This window comes from Danio rerio, chromosome 8, assembly GCF_052040795.2.
Source record: "Danio rerio strain M-AB ecotype USA chromosome 8, GRCz13ab, whole genome shotgun sequence".
Taxonomy (NCBI): Eukaryota; Metazoa; Chordata; class Actinopteri; order Cypriniformes; family Danionidae; genus Danio; species Danio rerio.
This window is the reverse complement of record NC_141028.1, coordinates 61,462,501-61,482,924: the sequence shown is the minus strand read 5'-3', so window position 1 is coordinate 61,482,924 and position 20,424 is coordinate 61,462,501. Positions and strand designations below refer to the sequence as shown.

The following is a 20,424-nucleotide window of genomic DNA, read 5'->3' as shown; positions in this document are numbered from 1 at the left end:
AGAGTGTTGCTCTGATTTGTTGCTCCTTGACCTCAAAGGTCACAGAAGAGCACATGAGTTTGCTCACAGCACTGGAAACCTACTGGGCAAACATTGTGAAACTGAAAATACTCTATATGTCACGTTCACACGCTATTGGCAGTGCTGGGGAAGCTGCTCTGAAACTGTAGCTTGATAATCTACAAGCTGCTCATCACCTGAGGACACAGTTTAGCCAAGTGAAAATTCTGTCATCGTTTACTTTCCCTTCACATGTATCAAACCGTCTTGAGTTTCTGTTGGAAGATACACAAAGGAAGATATACTGAATAATTCTGGAAAAAAAAGGGCGGCACAGTGGTTAACACTCTGGCCCCACAGCAAGAATGTCGCTGGTTTGAGTCCCGGCTGGGTCCGTGTTGGTGTGGGTTTCCTCCGGGTGCTCCGGTTTCCCCCACAGTCTAAACACATGCGCTATTTTACATCTTGTAAAAGGGGGGAATTATAATGTTTGTTACTCTGCCCTACTGAAAAAACAGCTTAAACCAGCCTAGGCTGGTTGGCTGGTTTTAGCTAAGGCAAGGCAAGGCATTTCATTTATATAGCACATTTCATACACAGTGGCAATTCAAAGTGCTTTACATAAACACGAATAAAAGAAACAAGTAAAATAAAAATAAAAACAAATAATAAAAATGCGTAAAAACAAAACAAAACATAAAAACAGGTAAAATGTGATATAAAAGAATGAAGAAGAAGAAAAAACATGATAGTGCAATCTGTCGGACGCAGCACAGTGCTCATTCAGTAGCTGGTCAACCAGACTCGTTTTAGAGGGGTTTTGGCCACTTCCAGGCTGGTTTCCAGCCATTTCCAGCCTGGTCTTAACTGGTCAGGCTGGGAGGCCAGCTAAAACCAACTTAAACCAAGCTGGCCAAGCTGGTTTTAGCTAGTCATTTTCCAGCCTGACCAGCTGAGACCTGGCTGGAAATGGTCAAAACCTCTCTAAAACCAGTCTGGTTGAACAGCTAAAACCAGCCAACCAGCCTAGGCTGGTTTAAGCAGTTTTTTTCAGCAGGGTGTATATATTTTAGAGAAATCACATGATCATTCCGAGCACTAATCTTCAGCTTCCCTGTTGTTTTGCAGAAGAAAGAATGGCTCTGTCTGAACTGTCAGACTCAGAGACTAATGTCTGGTGGACTCGATCCTGTTCCAGTCGCACCATCATCTCCCAGTCGCCAACCGTTGGGTTCTCCGCGCCATCAGCAAATTTCCAGCAAGCAGCAAGGGACACCACAGCAGAAACCCCCAGTTTCCCAACAAAGTGCATTTTCAAGTGATATGAAGACATCTACTGCGCTAACCACAACCACCACACCTCCTGTGTCCATCACTGCTGCGTTTGCCGGTGGAGAAGAGAGAAAAGAATACACACCCAAGCTGGACAAAGAGCTTGAGGATAAAGAAAATACACTGGCTCAGAAGAGAGGAACAGCCGAGTCCATTCAGATGATTTCTAAAGACGAAAAGAAAGAATTGCAGAGCATCACTAAATACTATGAGGTAAGCGTGTTTGGGTTACAGTCATTCTCCATTGTTTTATAAATTAGCATGTTTGGATTGAAGGAAATGTTTTTGAAACTTGTTATTGGTTAGCATTTTTAAACTTAAAGCAAAACCCTGTGTGTTAAGACTTTAATGCGTATATAAAGGCCACTTTATTAGGTACACCTTACTAGTACCGGGTTGGACCCTTTTTGCCTTCAGAACTGCTTTAATCCACGGTGTCAGAGATTCAGCAAGCTACTGGAAATACTCCTCAGAGATTTTGCTCCATATTGTCATGATAGCATCACACAGTTGCTGCAGATTTGTCAGCTGCACATCCATGATGCCAATCTCCCGTTCCACCACATCCCAAAGCTGCTCTATTGGATTGAGGTCTGGTGACTGTGGAGGCCATTTGAGTACAGTGAACTCATCTTCATGTTCAAGAAACCAGTCTGAGATGATTGAGCTTTATGACATGCTGCATTATCCTGCTGGAAGTAGTGCTCATAAAGGCATGGGCGTGGTCCAGAACATAGATTTACAGTCGGTTTTCATCGCCCCTAGTTCTTTGACTGACTCAGTATGTTTCAGCCATAATTTATGTTATATTAACTCATACAAGCCTAATAACCACCCAGATAGCATACAAACGTGGGCCACTTTAGGCAGTTATGCGACACTGGCAGTATTCCTTCGGCCCAGACAAAATGAATGTGAGCCTGAAGTGGCCCATGTGGAAAATAATAAATTTGGCCCAAATGATGGAGGACAAATGGGGGCCACAGTTGGCAAAAATGTGGCATAGTCATTTAAGGATAATCTTACATGTGGCTCACACGTGTAAGTGCAAATGTAGCCCTGTTATCTTAAGGCATATGCGGGTCACTTTTGACAAATATTCGGCACAGTAAACTCTGGCTAATGTGGATTTGAGCCTGTAGTGGCCCAGAGAAGATATGGGAAATCTGGCCCAGTTATCTTAAGGGATATGTGGGCCACTTTGGCAATTATTCGGCACAGTAAGTTCTGGCTATTGCGGCTTTGAGCCTAATGTTGCCCAGAGAAAATATGGCAAATGTGGCCCAGTTATTTTAAAAGATATGGGTCACTTTTGGTAAATATTCGGCACAGTAAACTCTGGCTAATGTGGATTTGAGCCTGTAGTAGCCCAGAGAAGATATGGGAAATCTGGCCCAGTTATCTTAAGGGATATGTGGGCCACTTTGGCAAATATTTGGCACAGTAAGTTCTGGCTATTGCGGCTGTGGGCCTAATCTTGCCCAGAGAAAATATGGCAAATGTGGCCCAGTTATTTTACAACATGTGGGCCACTTTTGGCAAATATTCGACACAGTAAACTCTGGTAATGTGGATTTGAGCCTGTAGTGGCCCAGAAAAGATATGGCAAATGTGGCCCAGATATCTTAAAACATATGTGGGCCACTTTTGGCAAATATTCGGCACAGTAAGTTCTGGCTATTGCAGCTGTAAGCCTAATGTTGCCCAGAGAAAATATGGCAAATGTGGCCCAGTTATTTTAAAATATATGGTTCACTTTTGGTAAATATTCGGCACAGTAAACTCTGGTTAATGTGGATTTGAGCCTGTAGTAGCCCAGAGAAGATATGGCAAATGTGGCCCAGATATCTTAAAACATATGTGGGCCACTTTTGGCAAATATTCGGCACAGTTAGCTCTGGCCAATGTGGCTGTGAGCCTGTAGTAGCCCAGAGAAGATGTGGGAAATGTGGCCCAGTTATCTTAAGGGATATGTGGGCCACTTTGGCAAATATTCGGCACAGTAAGTTCTGGCTATTGCGGCTGTGCGCCTAATCTTGCCCAGAGAAAATATAGCAAATGTGGCCCAGTTATTTTACAACATGTGGGCCACTTTTGGCAAATATTCGACACAGTAAACTCTGGTTAATGTGGATTTGAGCCTGTAGTGGCCCAGAGAAGATATGGCAAATGTGGCCCAGATATCTTAAAACATATGTGGGCCACTTTTGGCAAATATTCGGCACAGTTAGCTCTGGCCAATGTGGCTGTGAGCCTAAAGCGGCCCAGAGAAGATATGGCAAGTGTGGCCCAGATCTGGCAAACAGGTGCGGACCACTCAAGTGCCATTATTCCATGTGGTATGTGGGCCTGATGTAAGTGTCTGTTGTGGGCTGGATTTGAGCCACATGAATTTCGCTAACTGGGGAGGGTTCTACTTAAAAGATAAAGAGAGTTCATAACAGTCGGCTTAATGACCTGAGTATCACTTATATGGAGACAACTTGAATTTACATTCTGCACTGATATTTGCATTTCTAAGCATCTGTTTTTTGTGTTTTTTTGCATTTCTAGGAAACCACCAAGACAAACAGCAATCATGACCTCTCTCGGAGCCCACAGAGTTGTAGTGATACTGGCTACTCCTCTGACGGGATCTCCAGCTCACAAAGTGAAATTACTGGTCTCATCCAGGAGGAAGAGTTGAAGATGAATGAGAGAGGTCTGACTGGGCATTATACACCACCAAGTCCATCTGAACTGATAAAGCTGGAGAGCTCCATGCGACCCCTGCTGGAATCTAAATTTTCAACCGATGGGGACAAAAAACAGGACAAGAAGCGAGGAAAACAGCAGCACAGTGACTTTAGGAAGCACCCGTCTCGCTCGATATCCATTAGCCCAGAGGATTATGACTCCGATGAAGACCTTGAGGGCATCATGGAAGAGGAGGAGGATCCAACTGAGGAAGAGCTTAGAGCAATTTCTGCTTTGACGGAGAACAGTGGCCATAAAAAAAGAAATGTAGAATCTGAAGAGATGACCGATGAGGAGTTCATGAGGAGGCAAATAATGGAGATGAGTGCAGATGAGGAGAACGAGGATGAGGACGAGGAAGAGGAAATGGAAGAGGAGGACGAGGATGAGGATGAAGGCTATGGCTACAAAAAGCTAAAAAAGACTCAAAAGCACATCAGCGACTCAGGAAAAGAAAAGCGTCGTCTTACTTATCATTCGAGTAGCTTTGAGGAGGAGAGTAAAACCACAAGTGATATATACAAAGGATCCGCTGAAGAGGACCTCATGGCCTCGCAAGGAGGCTTACGAAGATTCAAGACCATAGAATTGAACAACACCAACAGTTATAGTCGAGACATGGAGTTAGGCACTGACAATGACTTGAGTCTCGACCGAGAGCCTGAGCTGGAGATGGAAAGCCTCACCGGTTCTCCAGAAGAAAGGTCAAGAGGGGACTATTCCTCTACTCTCCCACCAACCACGTCTAGCTACACCTCTGGAATATCCCCTACCTCCATATCCTCAATGGAAGATGATAGTGACAGTAGTCCTAGTCGGAGGCAGCGACTGGAGGAGGCGAAGCAGCAGAGGAAAGCGAGGCATCGCTCCCATGGCCCTCTCCTACCCACCATCGAGGATTCATCAGAAGAAGACGAATTGAGAGAGGAAGAAGAACTCCTAAGGGAGCAGGAAAAGATGAGAGAAGTCGAGCAACAGAGAATACGAAGCACAGTCCGGAAAACAAAACGCGATAAAGAAGAGTTAAGAGCACAAAGACGAAGAGAACGATCGAAGACTCCACCTAGTAATCTATCACCCATCGAGGATGCTTCTCCGACCGAGGAGTTGAGGCAGGCAGCTGAGATGGAGGAACTCCACCGGTCCTCCTGTTCAGAGTATTCTCCTTCAGCTGACTCAGATGCTGAGGGCTATGAAATTTCAACCAAGCTGTACAAATCTGGTAGTGAGTACAACCTGCCCACCTTTATGTCACTTTATTCTCCTACTGAAAAGCCAGAAACTACATCATCTACTGCTGCTGTAACTACCTCCTCGAGTGGCAAGAAATTAAAAAGCGCAGAAGAAGTCTACGAGGAGATGATGAGGAAAGCGGAGATGTTGCAGAAGCAGCAAAAGCAGCAGACACAGCAGCAATCAAGCTCAAGTTTGATTTTACAGCAGTACAGCTCTGCCACCTATCAAGAGTCAGACATTAGAAATAGACAAGATATTGAAGATGAATATGATTATAATGAGCAAGATGATATGCATTACGAGAATGAGGAGACGGTTGATATTTATGAAGAGATCCGTCAGACCTCACAAAACATCTCAAAGCAGCTCGATGACCAAATGGAGATGGATGTTTCCTACAATGAAAAGCAGTTACTAGATACAGGCTCAGCTTTTGCTAAGTTGCTGGAACAAAGCAATGCTTTACTGACTCCTGGAACAAGCCCCACCCAGCTCTCAGCACCTGTATCGTTTTCTGAAACCGGGACAGGAGGACGGATACCCGATGTCAGAGTGACTCAACATTTCTCAAAAGATGGCCCCAAAGACAGACTTAGAAATCAAACTGGTAAAAATGGAATTACACCAACGGTTGCTGCCACGACTATTGCTGCGTATGGAGTATATGCCAGGGAAACGGTCACTGTCTCTCAAACTACTGCCAGTCAAACAATATCCACTACACAGCCCAGTTTATATGGTCGGCAAACCACCACAACCACTACTGTTTCAAACGTGTCTCATAAAATTGCTGCAATCACTCAGGCTTACAACCAGAGGGAAAGTGCGGCACGGAAAATGGCAATAAGCAGAGGAGTGCAGATGAGGGATAGTTCAACATCCTCAGACACTAGAATTGAATCTGGCCCAAGTTCAATCAGGTCTTATGCTTACCATGAAAGGAGCCCACCCCTTTCTCCAACCTCATCTCCTACACACAGTCCAACACGATCTCCTTCTAGGAGAACAGCTGAGTTTTCAACACAGACAGTTAGCCCTTCAGTGTTAGCTTCCTCTGGGAACGCTTCTCACACCTCTCCAGTTATGGCACAGGGCACTCAGACCTCACATGGAGTTGTTACACCAGGTCTTTTTAGGCAGCAGTCCACTCAAGATACCTATTATATGATTAGAACAGAGGAGCCTGAGCCCACAAGTCCATCCAAACCAGTTACAGTTAACACGGCTACATCTCCGTTGTCTTCGCCGACAAGGTTTAGCCGCCAGTCAACATTTGATGCCTACTCACCTCCTTTCAGCCCTCCTGATACACCACCACATGAACAGTCTCCTCAGCATAGCTTATACAGGAACTATAGAGCTAAAAAAGTTAATGTTGGAACTAGCATGGCCACTACTGCGAGCATGTACTCACGTGGATCAATGTCAATGGAAAACATATCACTTTGTCGCATTTCAACGGTTCCTGGTACTTCAAGAATAGAGCAAGGACATCGATTTCAAAGTGCAAGTGTAGTAGATCTACGAACTGGCATAAAGCCAACACCAATTATCATGACTGACCAAGGAATGGATTTGACATCCTTAGCGACAGAATCTCGAAAATATTCTGGGTCCCTTGAAGGAAGTCCCATTCGTCAATCCACAACTATTCAGCCCTTGATAATGAACCTTAATACACAGGAGCAACTGCATGTTGTGACGTCAACGGCAACTACGGTCAGTGTTACTGTAGCTGCTTCTATGTTCATGTCCCAACCCAAACACCCAGTGCTCTACTGTGATCCCCTTGAAAGCAGAGTTGATTTGGGCAAAGATATGGGAACAGTAGTTTGCCTCGCAGCGAATAAGCCGCCGCCAATTGACCCATCCATACCAAAGATTGATGCTAAGCTTGAAGACCTTAGTATACAGCAAAATCAGTTACTTAAACAACAGCAAAAGCTTCAGCAACAACAACAACTTCTTGAGCAACAGCTTCAGCAACATCATCAGCTTCAGCAACAACAAGCTGCCTCTTTTGCCAATCTGAATATATCTAGCCAACTACCTCTATTCAAAAAAGACATGCTAGTCACTCAGACGAGTACTGCCACAGAAGTTAATGTCATCTCACCAGCTATGGCTTCTGATGTGTATGGTGTTGGTGGTCCTCTTGAGTTTAGGGCAAAACAAGCCGAGGCAGGTGTCATGAATCTAGCAAATGTCAAGCCTCAAGTGATGATGGTGCAAATTGATGGTGCTGCACAAGGAGCTACGATCACACAACTCGTCAAGCCTGACGAAGGCCAGGATTCAATGAATTTAACAGGGCAAATAAAATCAGAAAACCAAGCGACTTGTTGTGACATGGTTTACAATCTTCCTTTTGGTGGCAGCTGTGTGGGTGGTCCATTCTCTCAGAAACCAGTCACAGATGAGCCTTCCAAGCAATCATCAATAGCACCGACCACATTACCACAACATTATCAGCAGTTTGATTTACGACAAGATGGGCAGACTTACCAAGATTACACAGTTAAATCTTACACATTGCCCCTCCCTGGGCGGCTTCAGCCATCAATGTCTGAAACTAACCTTTCAGAGGCAGGGTTGTCATCATATTCAGCAAAGCATGATCCACATTTTCATTCCTCTGAAGAATTATACACAGACACCATGAAGGATGGCTATGATGGAGGCTACCTTGGAATGGGGCTTCAGTATGGTTCTTTCACTGACCTTCGTCAGGGTGATATTGGAGATTTACCAATTAGAAGGTATAGCTCCCTGACCAACATTAACTCAGATTATGGATATTTCTCAGGTGATTTTGCAGAGTCTAATCTTGCCCAGTACAGTGCTACAACTGCCAGGGAGATAAGTCGCATGTGTGCAGCCCTTAACTCAATAGATAGATACAGTAGTAACCCTGATATACTACAGCTAGGCACTGGAAGAAGCAGTGGTCCACCAAGTAGGGTTAATCTTCCTCAAGGTCCCAGACTTGGTTTTAAGTACAGCCCAGATAGAAAGCCCCTTTCCCATAGTCAAGCTCTAACTGATCTGATCAATGCAAGACAAGCTAGTCTTCGAGCCATGTATCCATCAGCTATTAGATCAGCGGATGGCATGATATATTCGACTATAAACACACCTATTGCATCCACAGTTCCAATAACAACTCAGCCTTCTTCTGTGCTAAGGCCTCTGTTAAGAGGAGGATACAGACCATATCCTACACCGAATATGACACCTGTACCTTTGGCAAGCTTAACCAGATTGCCAGTAGCTCCAAGGACTGGGCAGGCACCTTTCCAATGTCCTACACCTAATCCTCTCCCTGTTACAACATCTACAAAAGTACCCGAGTCTCCAGCTATCACAACAGTCCAAGATGCACCATTGTATCTTGGCAAGTCTCCAGTTAGCATAACAGCAGCTGGAACTTTTGCGCAGCCAATTCAGCCCTCTTCTGTGCCTATTTCAACACCAATGAACTTGGCAATGAGCCAACCTGAGGTCCAAGCTCAACCAATAAATCTATCTCAGTCCCATCTTCAGGCGAATACCCAACCTACTTTACAACATCAACTACCACAATCTAACTCATCTGCTCAATCACACCCTCCAGTGCAAGGTCACCCGATTGCAACTCAAGGAGGTCGGACTACTCTTACTGCTGTTAGAAATATCGCAAGTCAAGAAAACGAAACTGAGGAAAAAGTCCATCAACAGCAGGAACAACTTTTGCAAATTGAGAGAGAGAGAGTGGAACTGGAAAAGTTGCGTCAGCTAAGGCTTCAGGAAGAGCTTGAGCGTGAGCGTGCAGAGTTGCAGAGGCATAGAGAAAAGGAGCAGATACTTGTACAGCGTGAGATTCAGGAACTGCAGAGTATAAAGCAACAAGTGTTGCAGCAGCAGCAAGCTGAGAGAGAAAGCCAGCTGATTCTACAGAGAGAGCAACTAGCTCAACAGAAACAGCAGCTTGATCAGATACAATCTTTGCAACATCAGTTGCAGCAGCAACTTGAGGAACAAAAGAGACAAAAGACAGTCAGTGGAAGCACCCAAGTCATCAGTGATCAATCTGGAAGAATTATTCAGCCACAGGAATTAGCCTCCGATGTATTATATAATGACGTTCAGGTTTTTGTTAGATCAATGCCAAATTCCACATCAGAAATATGCTTGAGAAGTACTGAAGATCAGGCAGAAATTAGGTCCATGCGTAAACAAAGATCTATGCCAAGATTGCAAGATGGAAATGAGGGTGAAGTGACGATGTTCCCTTTGCCTCAGAGGCTTGTGGACTGCAGTGTGCAAACAGATGATGAAGATGGAGAGGAGAGATACCTAGTATCAAGAAGACGACGGACTAGGCGTAGTGTTGACTGCAGCGTTCAGACAGATGATGACGAAGACAAGGCAGAATGGGAGCAGCCAGTTAGACGTAGACGTTCCCGTTACTCAAGGCATTCTGCTGAATCTAACACAGACCATAAATCTGAATCACATTTTACACCTTCATCTGTTAAGACAGCATCCTCCAGTATTGCCATACAGACCATTCGAGATTGTTCTTGCCAAACAGAGACAGAGCAGCTGGTTAGAGTATCCCCAAGCATACATGCCACCATACCAGATCCTAGCAAGGTTGAAATTGTCCACTATATTTCTGGTCCTGAGAGAACACAGAAGGGTCAAAGTTTAGCTTGCCAAACTGAACCTGAGACTCAGTCTCAAAGCATAGTCATTCCACAGATAAGCATCGCTACCACGGTCAGCCCCACCGGTGTCCATTTAGTTGGTTCTGCAGATCCACTCTCACCAAGTCATCAGAATGCCGTGAAGTTTGGAAGGCGGAGGCCCGATCCTTTGGAGTTTGGCTACCAGCAGCATCACCTGCATAACGAGTCTCTATCCAGCTTGATCCGGCAACAACCTAAATCTCCACAGGTGCTGTATTCCCCTGTTTCTCCTCTTTCTTCTCCACAACGCATCATAGACACATCATTCTCTTCTAGTGAGAGGCTGAATAAAGCACATGTCACCCCGCAGCAGAAATCCTGTATTGCCGAGCCATCCCAGAGACATCAGGCCATTCCTCGTCCAATGAAGAATATCCAGAGATCTATGTCAGACCCTAAGCCACTTAGTCCCACTACAGATGAACATACCAAGGCTAGGATTTCACTTTATCAACAGCAAGCCCTTCAGAGTCAGGTATGGGTAATTCATTTTTTGATTCTTAACTTGCACTTGCTTTGCACAAAGGACAAACTGAACTTGTGAATAATACAACAGTAGTGGAGCTTTATTTATGTTGTTTGTGTGTACCATAAAATTTAATTACTGATGCTGTCTTTCTGGAGTTTGAAGTTGCAATGTGATGTGAATTACAAGGGCTGCAAATATGAGATGCTAAAATTTGTTTGTCCCTTGAACTTTCTGGTTTAGTGTTTCAATTTAGTTTGTCGGTGTTTTTTTTTTGTTTATTGTTGTGTTCTGCTAAGATCAGGTACAGTATTCAGAATGTCTGTTCAAAATGTGCACATTTTTGCATTCATGACTTAATTAAATCAACCTTATATTAGTTTTTCTCACTTTTTGTCTGCTTGAATGTTTCCTCTTGGTCTTGAGATAAACTCTGCGTTCTTAATTGTTACAGCAGAAACACATTGTATTGCTGTAAATAGGACCAAACAGAAAACTAGCATGTCTGATTAGAATCACACTGATTTCAGTAACAATATACAGGAAGGTGCTATATTAGTTTGAATTCACATTAAACCTGTATTTTGATCTTTGCTAGAGGTTATGTGTGGTACTCTAATATATAACATTGTGTTATCCTCTGTATTTCATGGTCCTGGCTCTTTCACTCTTCCTGGGCCATGTGTCTCTGCAGCTGGCAGCCCTACAGCAGAGCTCCCTCTTAAGGAAGGTGAAGAGGACCTTGCCCAGCCCTCCACCAGAGGAGACACAGATGCCTATGGTCACCCATAACCTATCCCACATGCTTGTGCCCTCTTTGCCATCTCTGAAGGGGGGTTCTCGTTTAGCAGCAAAGACCAGCCTACTTAAGGATTTGACCCATGAGCTGAAAGCTGTTGAACAGGAATCCACAAAGTTACGTAAGCAGCAGGCTGAGTTGGAGGAAGAGGAAAAGGAAATTGACGCCAAGCTTAGATACCTGGAGTTGGGCATTACACAACGAAAAGAAACACTGGCAAAGGAGAGAGACAGGAGGGAGCTAGCTTACTTGCGCTGCATGGGTGATTCGCGAGACTATATGTCAGACTCTGAGCTCAACAATCTTCGCCTGTCAGCTGCAGCCTCATCCTTTGAGAGTAACGGGCTAATGACCAGACCTAACACAGCCCCTCTCAGCCAGTTTACTTGTGAGCTGAACACTGCTGCCCAGTTTCCCCCCACATCATCTTTTGTGTCGTACCAGTACCCCCAAAGTCTCCCGACGGTACCTACCCCACAGGCCTCTACATTGCAGAGCACAAGTTTCAACCAACCTCCCTATCCGTCCGTGACCCAAGCTCAAGCTCTCCCCCAGCCCACTCCCTTACAGACTTATCCAACCCTGCCCTATCAGGTCCAAGGGTCATTTCCATCCCAAGTCTTTCCACAGAGTCAGCCTCCATATCCAGCAGACACTTCCATGCCACCATCAGCACAGCCAAGCCAACCAGGGTTTCAGGCTACCTTACCGCCTACTGGTCCAGTCCCTTATCCAACCCACAATACACCATACCCAAGCCAGGCACCCCCCTATCCGGTCAGTCAAGCAAGCACTTACCAACCACAGACAGACACTCTCACTTTTCACCAAAAGCCAAGACAGACATCACTTGCTGACCTTGAACACAAAATGCCCACTAATTATGAAGTTATAAGCAATCCCACAGTTGTAGTCACAACCACTGCCCAAGAAATCAGTTACAGCCAGTCTGGTTTGGGTCCATCTTATGGCCAATACAGCACAACCATGGCAAGCACTTATGGTCCCTACTCCTCAACTGTTTCAAATACATATGGTGGGCCTTTAACAACCTCTGCACCTTCTGGTTATGGGCCATACACAACAATCTCATCCAGTAGTTATGGGCAGTACACAACAACAACTGCAAATGCTTATGGATATACAGTAACCACGGCTAGTTCTTATGGGCAATATAATCCCGTTGTTACAAATTCATATGGCCAGACAACACTATCTGACCATATGCACTCAATGGACAGCCCCTCTATGTACGGCAGTGATGGCTTATATGGATCCTCCAACCTAGAGCAGAGTGTCCCAAGGAACTATGTTATGATCGATGACATTTGCGAACTGACCAAGGACGGCATGGGCACGAGTTCAGATTCACATCGCGGTGAGGGTCACGGACGATATGGGAGTGATGGACTTCATACTCGAGGGCAGAGCTCCTTTGGAAGACCGGAGGATGAACGTGATGCAGATCTGTACGACCAGCATCATGGCAGGGGTAAGAGCACCTGCAGCTACCAAGCACAAGGGGCAAACACGCATGGCCGGGTAGTGGGAAGCAGTAGCATGGGTGGGGGATCGTCATATTACTATGATGACTGCAGTCACTCGGCACCTACGTGGGCAGCCCAGAGGCACTCCACAAAAAACCTGTGCCCTTCCGCCGTCATGTCCTCCAAGAGGAGCAAACATCGTAAACAAGGCATTGAACAGAAGATGTCCAAGTTTTCCCCAATTGAGGAAGCTCATGATGTGGAGGCTGATCTGGCCTCCTACACCATGGGTACCTCCGCAACAAGTGGTTATGGCTCAGGTTCCCAGTACTATAAACTTCAGGATGGCATCTATGCGCTACGGAGTACTTACAGTCCACAGCGGGGCTACTATAATGATGAACGTCTCTATGGCTACGGCAGGTCCCGTTCAGCTGGTTATGGCATGGACAAAATCTCTCCCTGCGAGAGGAGCTACAGAAGCAGATCATATGAACGGGACCGTGTAGACCGGTCATACCACAGCAACTATGGCCACAGTGTGCACCCCACTTTGCAATCCCAGTATTCAGACAAGGAGAACTCCCATGCCATGACAAAGCTCATGGGTGTTGAGAGGGCTTTCGGCTATCCATCAAACTCATATGGTTCAAGTCACTCTCTACCCGATGTGCAGGACCATATTCGAGACCTGCCCCGGACCCATGTCTACAAGCCAGATGATATGTATATAATTGACGATATGCATTGTGCTGTTTCTGACAGCGAAGGTAATTGGGAGCTGAATGCCAGCGTTACTGCCCACTTTAAACATCCCCCACCCACCCAGAGAAAGAGAGTGAATAGATGAAGTAAAGCAGTGAAAAGCAAGTGCATGCCCATGTTTTGTCTTCAGGCAACATGCAGCTTTCAATAAAACTGACTCTCAGTGTTGTGCTCAGTTCCAAAAACTGCATGAGTTGTTGTGTGGTCTCCTTACTTTTATTTCCCCCACTCTTGTTCCTTTCCAAGGTGCTTCATTTGTGTGTGCGCTTAGTGTGTGATGTTGAATGCTTTTGACTTCTAAACCTTTTCATTGAGTATCTCATTTTAGGTGGTTGTCTTACATGCTGTACATTGAGTTCAAATTCCTTGCATGCTTTTTCTTTAAGTCTGCCTTTTTTGTTCTTCTTTTTTTCTTTTGCATGGTCTCAGTGTGCAATCCTCTTTCGCCATCAGACATCGAGATTGACTGTGATCTGCTTTTGGTTTCCAAAGCGTACCATCTTGGCCAAGAGGAGACGGACTGGTTTGAGAAGCCGCGGGATGCTCGTGGTTCCCGTCATTATGGCAGCAGTGGTCATTCTGGGAGGCGAGGCCATGTCAAGCACACATACCATGATTATGATGAGCCACCAGAAGATCTGTGGCCGCAAGATGATTACGGTCACACCCGCCACATTTCTTCTCGTGAGCACCGTCATCATAGCAGCGGGAGTTCTGGTCGGCACTCTACACGCCACTCGGATGAGCCTCGTTCCTCTCGATCATCTCGTTCCTCAAAGGATCCGTCCATCCGGCATGACTCCCGCTCCTTGTCATCTTCAGGGAGGAGGGGAGACTCTCGTTCTCAGGGCTACCACTCCTCAGATTATTCCCGCGACACCTCAGGCCATCATCACAGCTCCCGTTCTGGAAAACAATCATCTTCCCACCATCAAGGATCATCTAGTAGGAAGCAACAGGATCATCCCTCGTCATCTAGGCAGCCAGGATCTCTTGGGGCTGGACAGAAAGGTCCTAGTGGACCTTCAGGTTCCAGTAGGCAAGGTGTCTCCCAGCCTCCAGTTGATGGGCAGCAAGGGCAGCGAACGCAACTTCAACAGCAGGCACAGACTTCAGCAGCCAGGCCCGGGTCTCAGACGTCCACCGCAGGTGCAGTGCAGCCACAGTTAGTGCAAGCCCAGCAACTGCAAGCCAAACCTGGCCAAACTGGTCCAATGCCCCGACAGCCCACCTCAGCAGCGCAGACATCCCCAGCTGCAGTAAGTGAATATATTAGCTTGATGTCATGGTTTGGTTCCTTTGGCCAATGTGAACAATGTCGTCCTAGACCCTAAACTGCAAACCGTGCCCCATAAGTAGGCCTACATATTAAGGCCTACATATTATCTTGACATATTAAGTGTTGTGAGATAAGAGTAGTATTTTAAATAATATGTATTTATTTGTCTTTTGTTTCCAGCCGATTAAACCAGAGCCCACACCTGCCACTGCTATTGGAGCAAAAGCAGTCCCCGGACAGCCTGCCAAAACAGCCCAGCCTCCACTCACCGGGATAGGTAATTATGCCATATAAATAAAAAAGATCAACATAGTCTAGATTAACTAACTCCACAGGCAAAGGACAATATGTTTTGCTTTTAGATATCTGACCACATACGTATACATTTCATATGTTTGCATTGTGCTGTGAAATATCTCGGAATGTTCAGAAAGTCAGACACCTTTGAATCAGACACATCTAATAAAACACTTTATAATAACCGCACACTATGAATGAAAGAATGTGCCCTGGTGTACGTTTTTGAGAACTGAGAAATATGTGGCTGAGGGTACATAATGGCTGCATTTAACGTGTAAAACCAATTTTACAGGGTGATACCACTGACTGCCTTTCTCCGTATGGACTGCTGGTCTGACTGGTTTGCTCAGCAACTCACCATGAACAGCACTAGCCTAGAGTGGGGTTTGAGTCTGATGAAGGATGGTTAAAGAAACCAGAACAAAACCCAAAGAAACACATGAATAGTCGTAGAAGCACACTGCCAATATGGCTTTTTTATTTTCTAGCTTGCTTTTGAAAACACTATGGATTGGGTTTAGGAAAGGGGATGTGTGGGTCAGTCAATATCAAGTTGGTATTATACACAACAACAAGCTGACTGCGCCCTCTGGTGGATTTACAGTATATGGCACATATGAGAAAACGTGCCCTAGTAACTTATTTGAGATTGTTGAAAATGTATGCTGCGGCTTAATGGTTAGCACTGTGGCCTCACACCAAGAAGGTCGCTGGTTTGAGTCCCGGCTGGCCCAGTGGGCATTTTTGTGCAAGTAGATATCGCTGCAGCTTGAGAACCACCAAGTGGAAGAGATTACACCACAAGTAGGTGGGGTGACCTCCTAGTGGGAGGGACAAGTAGATTGGGTTTAGGTGGTGTAGGTGGAGCAGATATTAATAAAACACATAAGGTTACTGTGTGGTTGGGTTTAGCGTAGGGGTAGGTGTAGACATCCATAAAGCACAATGCTGGACTCCATGTCAAGACATTAAATAAATAAAAACTCCAGGTTTGGACAGCCCACTTGGAGCTCAAGTCCCACCCACTTGGAGCCGGCTCCGACCCTTCTCTTTGTTTGTGGAGTACACAGAGGGCATCCACCTTGTAAAACATATGCCGAAATAGTTGGTGGTTCATTGCACTGTGGTGACCCATAAATGATGAATGAATGAATGAAAAATGTACACAGCACCCTCTAGTGGAGCTGTGAAAACAAAAAAGCAAGGAAACATATTTTTGTCGGTTCTCAAAAATGTAGCCCTGGGCACATATCTCCATTGCATTTGGACACAACTAGTGTGTCTGTTAGTCGGCTTATTCGGTTATCTCTCTCCTCTATAATAATCCTCCAGGGTCCAAAGCTGCTCCCAGACCTGGAGGAATCGGCAGCGCAGCCGCAGGTCAGATGGGTCCTGATGGAGACAGCATGCTGTCCAAAATATTGCCTGGAGGAGCTGCAGAACAGGCCGGCAAATTAGGAGAAGGTGAGTTTCCCAAATCACCCACTATTAAAGTCTGCATGAACCGGAAGCTGCGACCGCTTTTTTTTCGTATTGTGATGCAGTTAATAGAGAAGCAGATTATTAAAGCAGATTATTAAATGAGAAAACTGTGGGTGTGGCTTGTTTTCTTTACTGCGAGCTGATTGGATGAAGTAAAGTAGGCGTGTTAATTAGTAAATTGGGGAAAAGGGTTTGTGGAGAGTTATTACATCCTAACAGACTCCTCCTGCTCACCATTACTGTTGTTGTCATAGTGACAACTGGAGGGGCGTGGTTAAGTATGTTAGTTTCCCCCACTACAGATCTGATCTGGGAGTTTAACTAAAAACAAACAGGAAGTGCATTTGCAGATTTAAATTAAATTAATTAATTAAATGATTTTGTTTTTAATGCCATGCACAGTTGAACTGTTCAGCAAAACATTAGCAAAGTGAGCTGACAGAATCAATGTGGTTAGTTTTGATTTCAGGTGTGCTTTAAAGGGACAGTACGGCTGCACAATATATAGATTCAGCATTGATATCGCAATGCGCACATCCACAATAGTATTACACAACACCAACTCAGACAATATATCACTTTAAAAATGTTCATGAAAGTGACTTTTTACAACTTTTCAAGCTCAAAAGGTGTTGGAAGAAAGATCAAGCTCCCATAATGCAATTGCAAAGCAGAAATAAACAAGGAAAAAATAAAAACATCAATCATTAAATACAGCAAACTGCTTTATAGTGTGCTTCTTGTGGCTGAGTAAAGTAACAGGACATTTTAATATTCTGGTGATCTGAATTATTTCTTAATTATATTGTTAGATTGTTTATAACAAATGTTAATCTCTCAATTTTCTCCTTTAATTTCTCTGTCGCAGCCATCTCTGGATTTGGCAAGAAGTTCACCTCGTTGTGGTGAGGTGCAGGTAAAGGTGAGTGCAGTTTTTCATGCCATGCTTTAATGTCCAATTATGTAACTGCAGTATAGAAAATATGTGGGAACACTTTACAATTAGGTGTCATTACTCAATGTTAGTTATTGTTAGTTAACACTAGTACCACATTTATTAATAATGGTTAACCATTTAATAATGCATTGTAAACATTCAAATTCATGCATTTACACTCACTGGCCACTTTATTAGGTACACCATACTAGTGCCTTTAGAACTGCTTTAATCCTTGGTGTCAGAGATTCAACAAGCTACTGGAAATATTCCTCAGAGATTTTGCTCCATATTGTCATGATAGCATCACACAGTTGCTGCAGATTTGTCGGCTGCACATCCATGATGCCAATCTCCCGTTCCACCACATCCCAAAGCTGCTCTATTGGATTGAGCTCTGGTGACTGTGGAGGCCATTTGAGTACAGTGAACTCATCGTCATGTTCAAGAAACCAGTCTGAGATGATTGAGCTTTATGACATGCTGCGTTATCCTGCTGGAAGTAGCCATCAGAAGATGGAGACACTGTGCTCATAAAGGGATGGACATGGTCAGCAGCAATACTCAGGTAGGCTGTGGCGGTGATGCTCAATTGGTACTAATGGACCCAAAGAAAATCTCCCCCACACCATTACACCACCACCACCAGCCTGAACCGCTGATACAAGGCAGGATGATCCATGCTTTCATGTTGTTGAGGCCAAATTGTGAGCCGAGCATCTGAATGTGTCTGCAGAAATGGAGACTCATCAGAGCAGCAACGTTTCTCCAATCTTCTATTGTCCAGTTTTGGTGAGTCTGTGTGAATTGTAGCCTCAGTTTCCTGTTCTTAGCTGACAGGAGCGGCACCCGGTGTGCTCTTCTGCTGCTGTAGCCCATCCGCCTCAAGGTTGGCCGTGTCGTGTGTTCAGAGATGCTCTTCTGCAGAGCTCGGTTGTAACGAGTGCTTATTTGAGTTACTGTTGCCTTTCTATCAGCTGGAACCAGTCTGGCCATTCTCCTCTGACCTCTGGCCTCATCAACAAGGCATTTGCGCCCACAGAACTGCCGCTCACTGGATATTTCCTCTTTGTCTGAGCATTCTCTGTAAACCCTAGAGATGGTTGTGCGTAAAAATCCCAGTAGATCAGCAGTTTCTGAAATACTCAGAGCAGCCCGTCTGGCAGCAACAACCAAGCCACGATCAGAGTCTCTTAAATCCCCTTTCTTCCCCATTCTGATGCTCAGTTTGAACTGCAGCAGATCCTCTTGAGCATGTCTACATGCTGAAATGCAGTGAGCTGCTGCCATGTGATTGGCTTAGACATTTGTGTTAACAAGCAGCTGGACAGGTGTACTTAATAAAGTGGCCGGTATGTGTATATAATAATTGCTGTGAAATTAATACAAAGTTGCATTGTTTAAAAGAAGTTGAAGTATTAATATACTGGAAAGGAAGCAGCTGATTGATTAAGGTGATTAATATTGATTATTCCCTTGTTTTCGTGTTATTTTAAGGTGTCTAAACCGACAGAGGACATTCGCTCTGGAAAAACCTATGAAGTTTCCCTATTGTGTTTAACATTGAAGAGAAAACAACTTAGGAACGAACGTGAGAGGGAGAGAAGCTGTCTAGTTGTTCTGGTAAGAAAACCATTATTAAACTAAAATTTAATTGAAGGTTGGAGAGAATAAAGTCTTGGTGATGCATGTAGCTTTGGCTCCCGGATTGGAAGAGACTGGACGACAATCCTAAAGCCTGGACAGAATCAGTTTAATTAACTACTCCACTTACTGAGGAGTCATTTTAATGGTGCCGCATGAAAGTATTCCTGTGCTATCATTGATGGATATCTCATTAAAGAAATGTAATCGTACAGTTATTTCCCAAGTGATGTTTTACAGTTAAACACATTTTAAAACATCATAGTTTCAATAACTAATTCTCTTCGTCATGATGACAGCACATAATATCCGGCTAGATATTCTTCAAGACACTAGTGTTCAGCTTAAAGTGACATTTAAAGGCTTCACTAATTAGGCAAGTCAGTTAGTGCATGTGTTTGGACTGTGGGGGAAACCGGAGCACCTGGAGGAAACCCACGTCAACACGGGGAGAACATGCAAACTCCACACAGAAACACCAACTGACCCAGTCGGGACTCAAACCAGTGATATGCTGTGAGGTGACAGTGCTAACCACTGAGCCATCATGATAAATAACACACAGTTTACAAAAATATTGAAAATGCTTCATGGGAGGTGCAATGAACCCTTTTCACAAGCCTGTTATGATGCATTTAAAGGTCATCAACATCTTAAATCCTTGAAATCTGTTAATATTTAGGTTTCTTTAAAGCATATGAATATTGATATGTATTCATGTCTGTATTATATCATCTTTGCTTCAAATTACAAAAAAAATGACTTCCTGCTTGTGTGAGACATTTCTAATGCAGCGTCCATGGGGTCGGGACAGTAAATGTGACATGATTCTCTCCTCTGGCTGCCGTCACCGGTCTCACACTATTGTTTTCAAGTCTTGACAACACCATCCTGGAGTTTTTCTTTTATTATTTGAGCAAATAAAATTGTAGAAAAATTATTTGTATTCACTAGGGATGTAACGGTATCAGAATTTCACGGTACGGTAATACCTCGGTATGAATGTCACGGTACGGTATTTATTGAATCATTTACAGGAAAAACAAAACTTATGAAAATACTCCAAAAAAGTGCCAAAAGTGTCAATGACATACAAATTAGCCATCTATCTGTAAGCTTTGAAACAGGAACTTCAATTTTAATAACAAAAAAATTATTAAACCATGTAAAAAAATAAAGTTTCAATTTAGTATTGTTGAAAACTCATCACATTCAACATTTAATCACTCAC

At 44.3% G+C, this 20,424-nt stretch overlaps 2 protein-coding genes across 7 annotated transcripts in view; one reads left to right on the top strand and one right to left on the bottom strand.

Moving 5' to 3' along the window:
- The window catches only part of mmp23ba (matrix metallopeptidase 23ba), a 568,642-nt gene that overhangs the window by 175,341 nt on the left and 372,877 nt on the right, over window positions 1-20,424 (bottom strand). The window lies entirely within an intron of this gene.
- bsna (bassoon presynaptic cytomatrix protein a) overlaps window positions 1-20,424 on the top strand; it is a 56,819-nt gene that overhangs the window by 30,814 nt on the left and 5,581 nt on the right. Inside the window, exons 4-12 of one of the 6 annotated variants that reach the window (XM_087265583.1) lie at window positions 1,129-1,545; window positions 3,886-10,242; window positions 10,348-10,509; window positions 11,195-12,791; window positions 14,044-14,810; window positions 15,011-15,107; window positions 16,463-16,594; window positions 17,481-17,534; window positions 19,047-19,172. In XM_087265583.1, the coding sequence (XP_087121709.1) occupies window positions 1,129-1,545; window positions 3,886-10,242; window positions 10,348-10,509; window positions 11,195-12,791; window positions 14,044-14,810; window positions 15,011-15,107; window positions 16,463-16,594; window positions 17,481-17,521 (9,570 nt within the window). In that variant the 3' untranslated portion in view covers window positions 17,522-17,534; window positions 19,047-19,172. Of the gene's footprint in view, window positions 1-1,128; window positions 1,546-3,885; window positions 10,510-11,194; window positions 13,557-14,043; window positions 14,811-15,010; window positions 15,108-16,462; window positions 16,595-17,480; window positions 17,535-19,046; window positions 19,173-20,424 lie in introns of all 6 variants that reach the window. The other 5 variants (XM_087265580.1, XM_087265582.1, XM_087265579.1 and 2 more) reach the window with 5 other exon arrangements.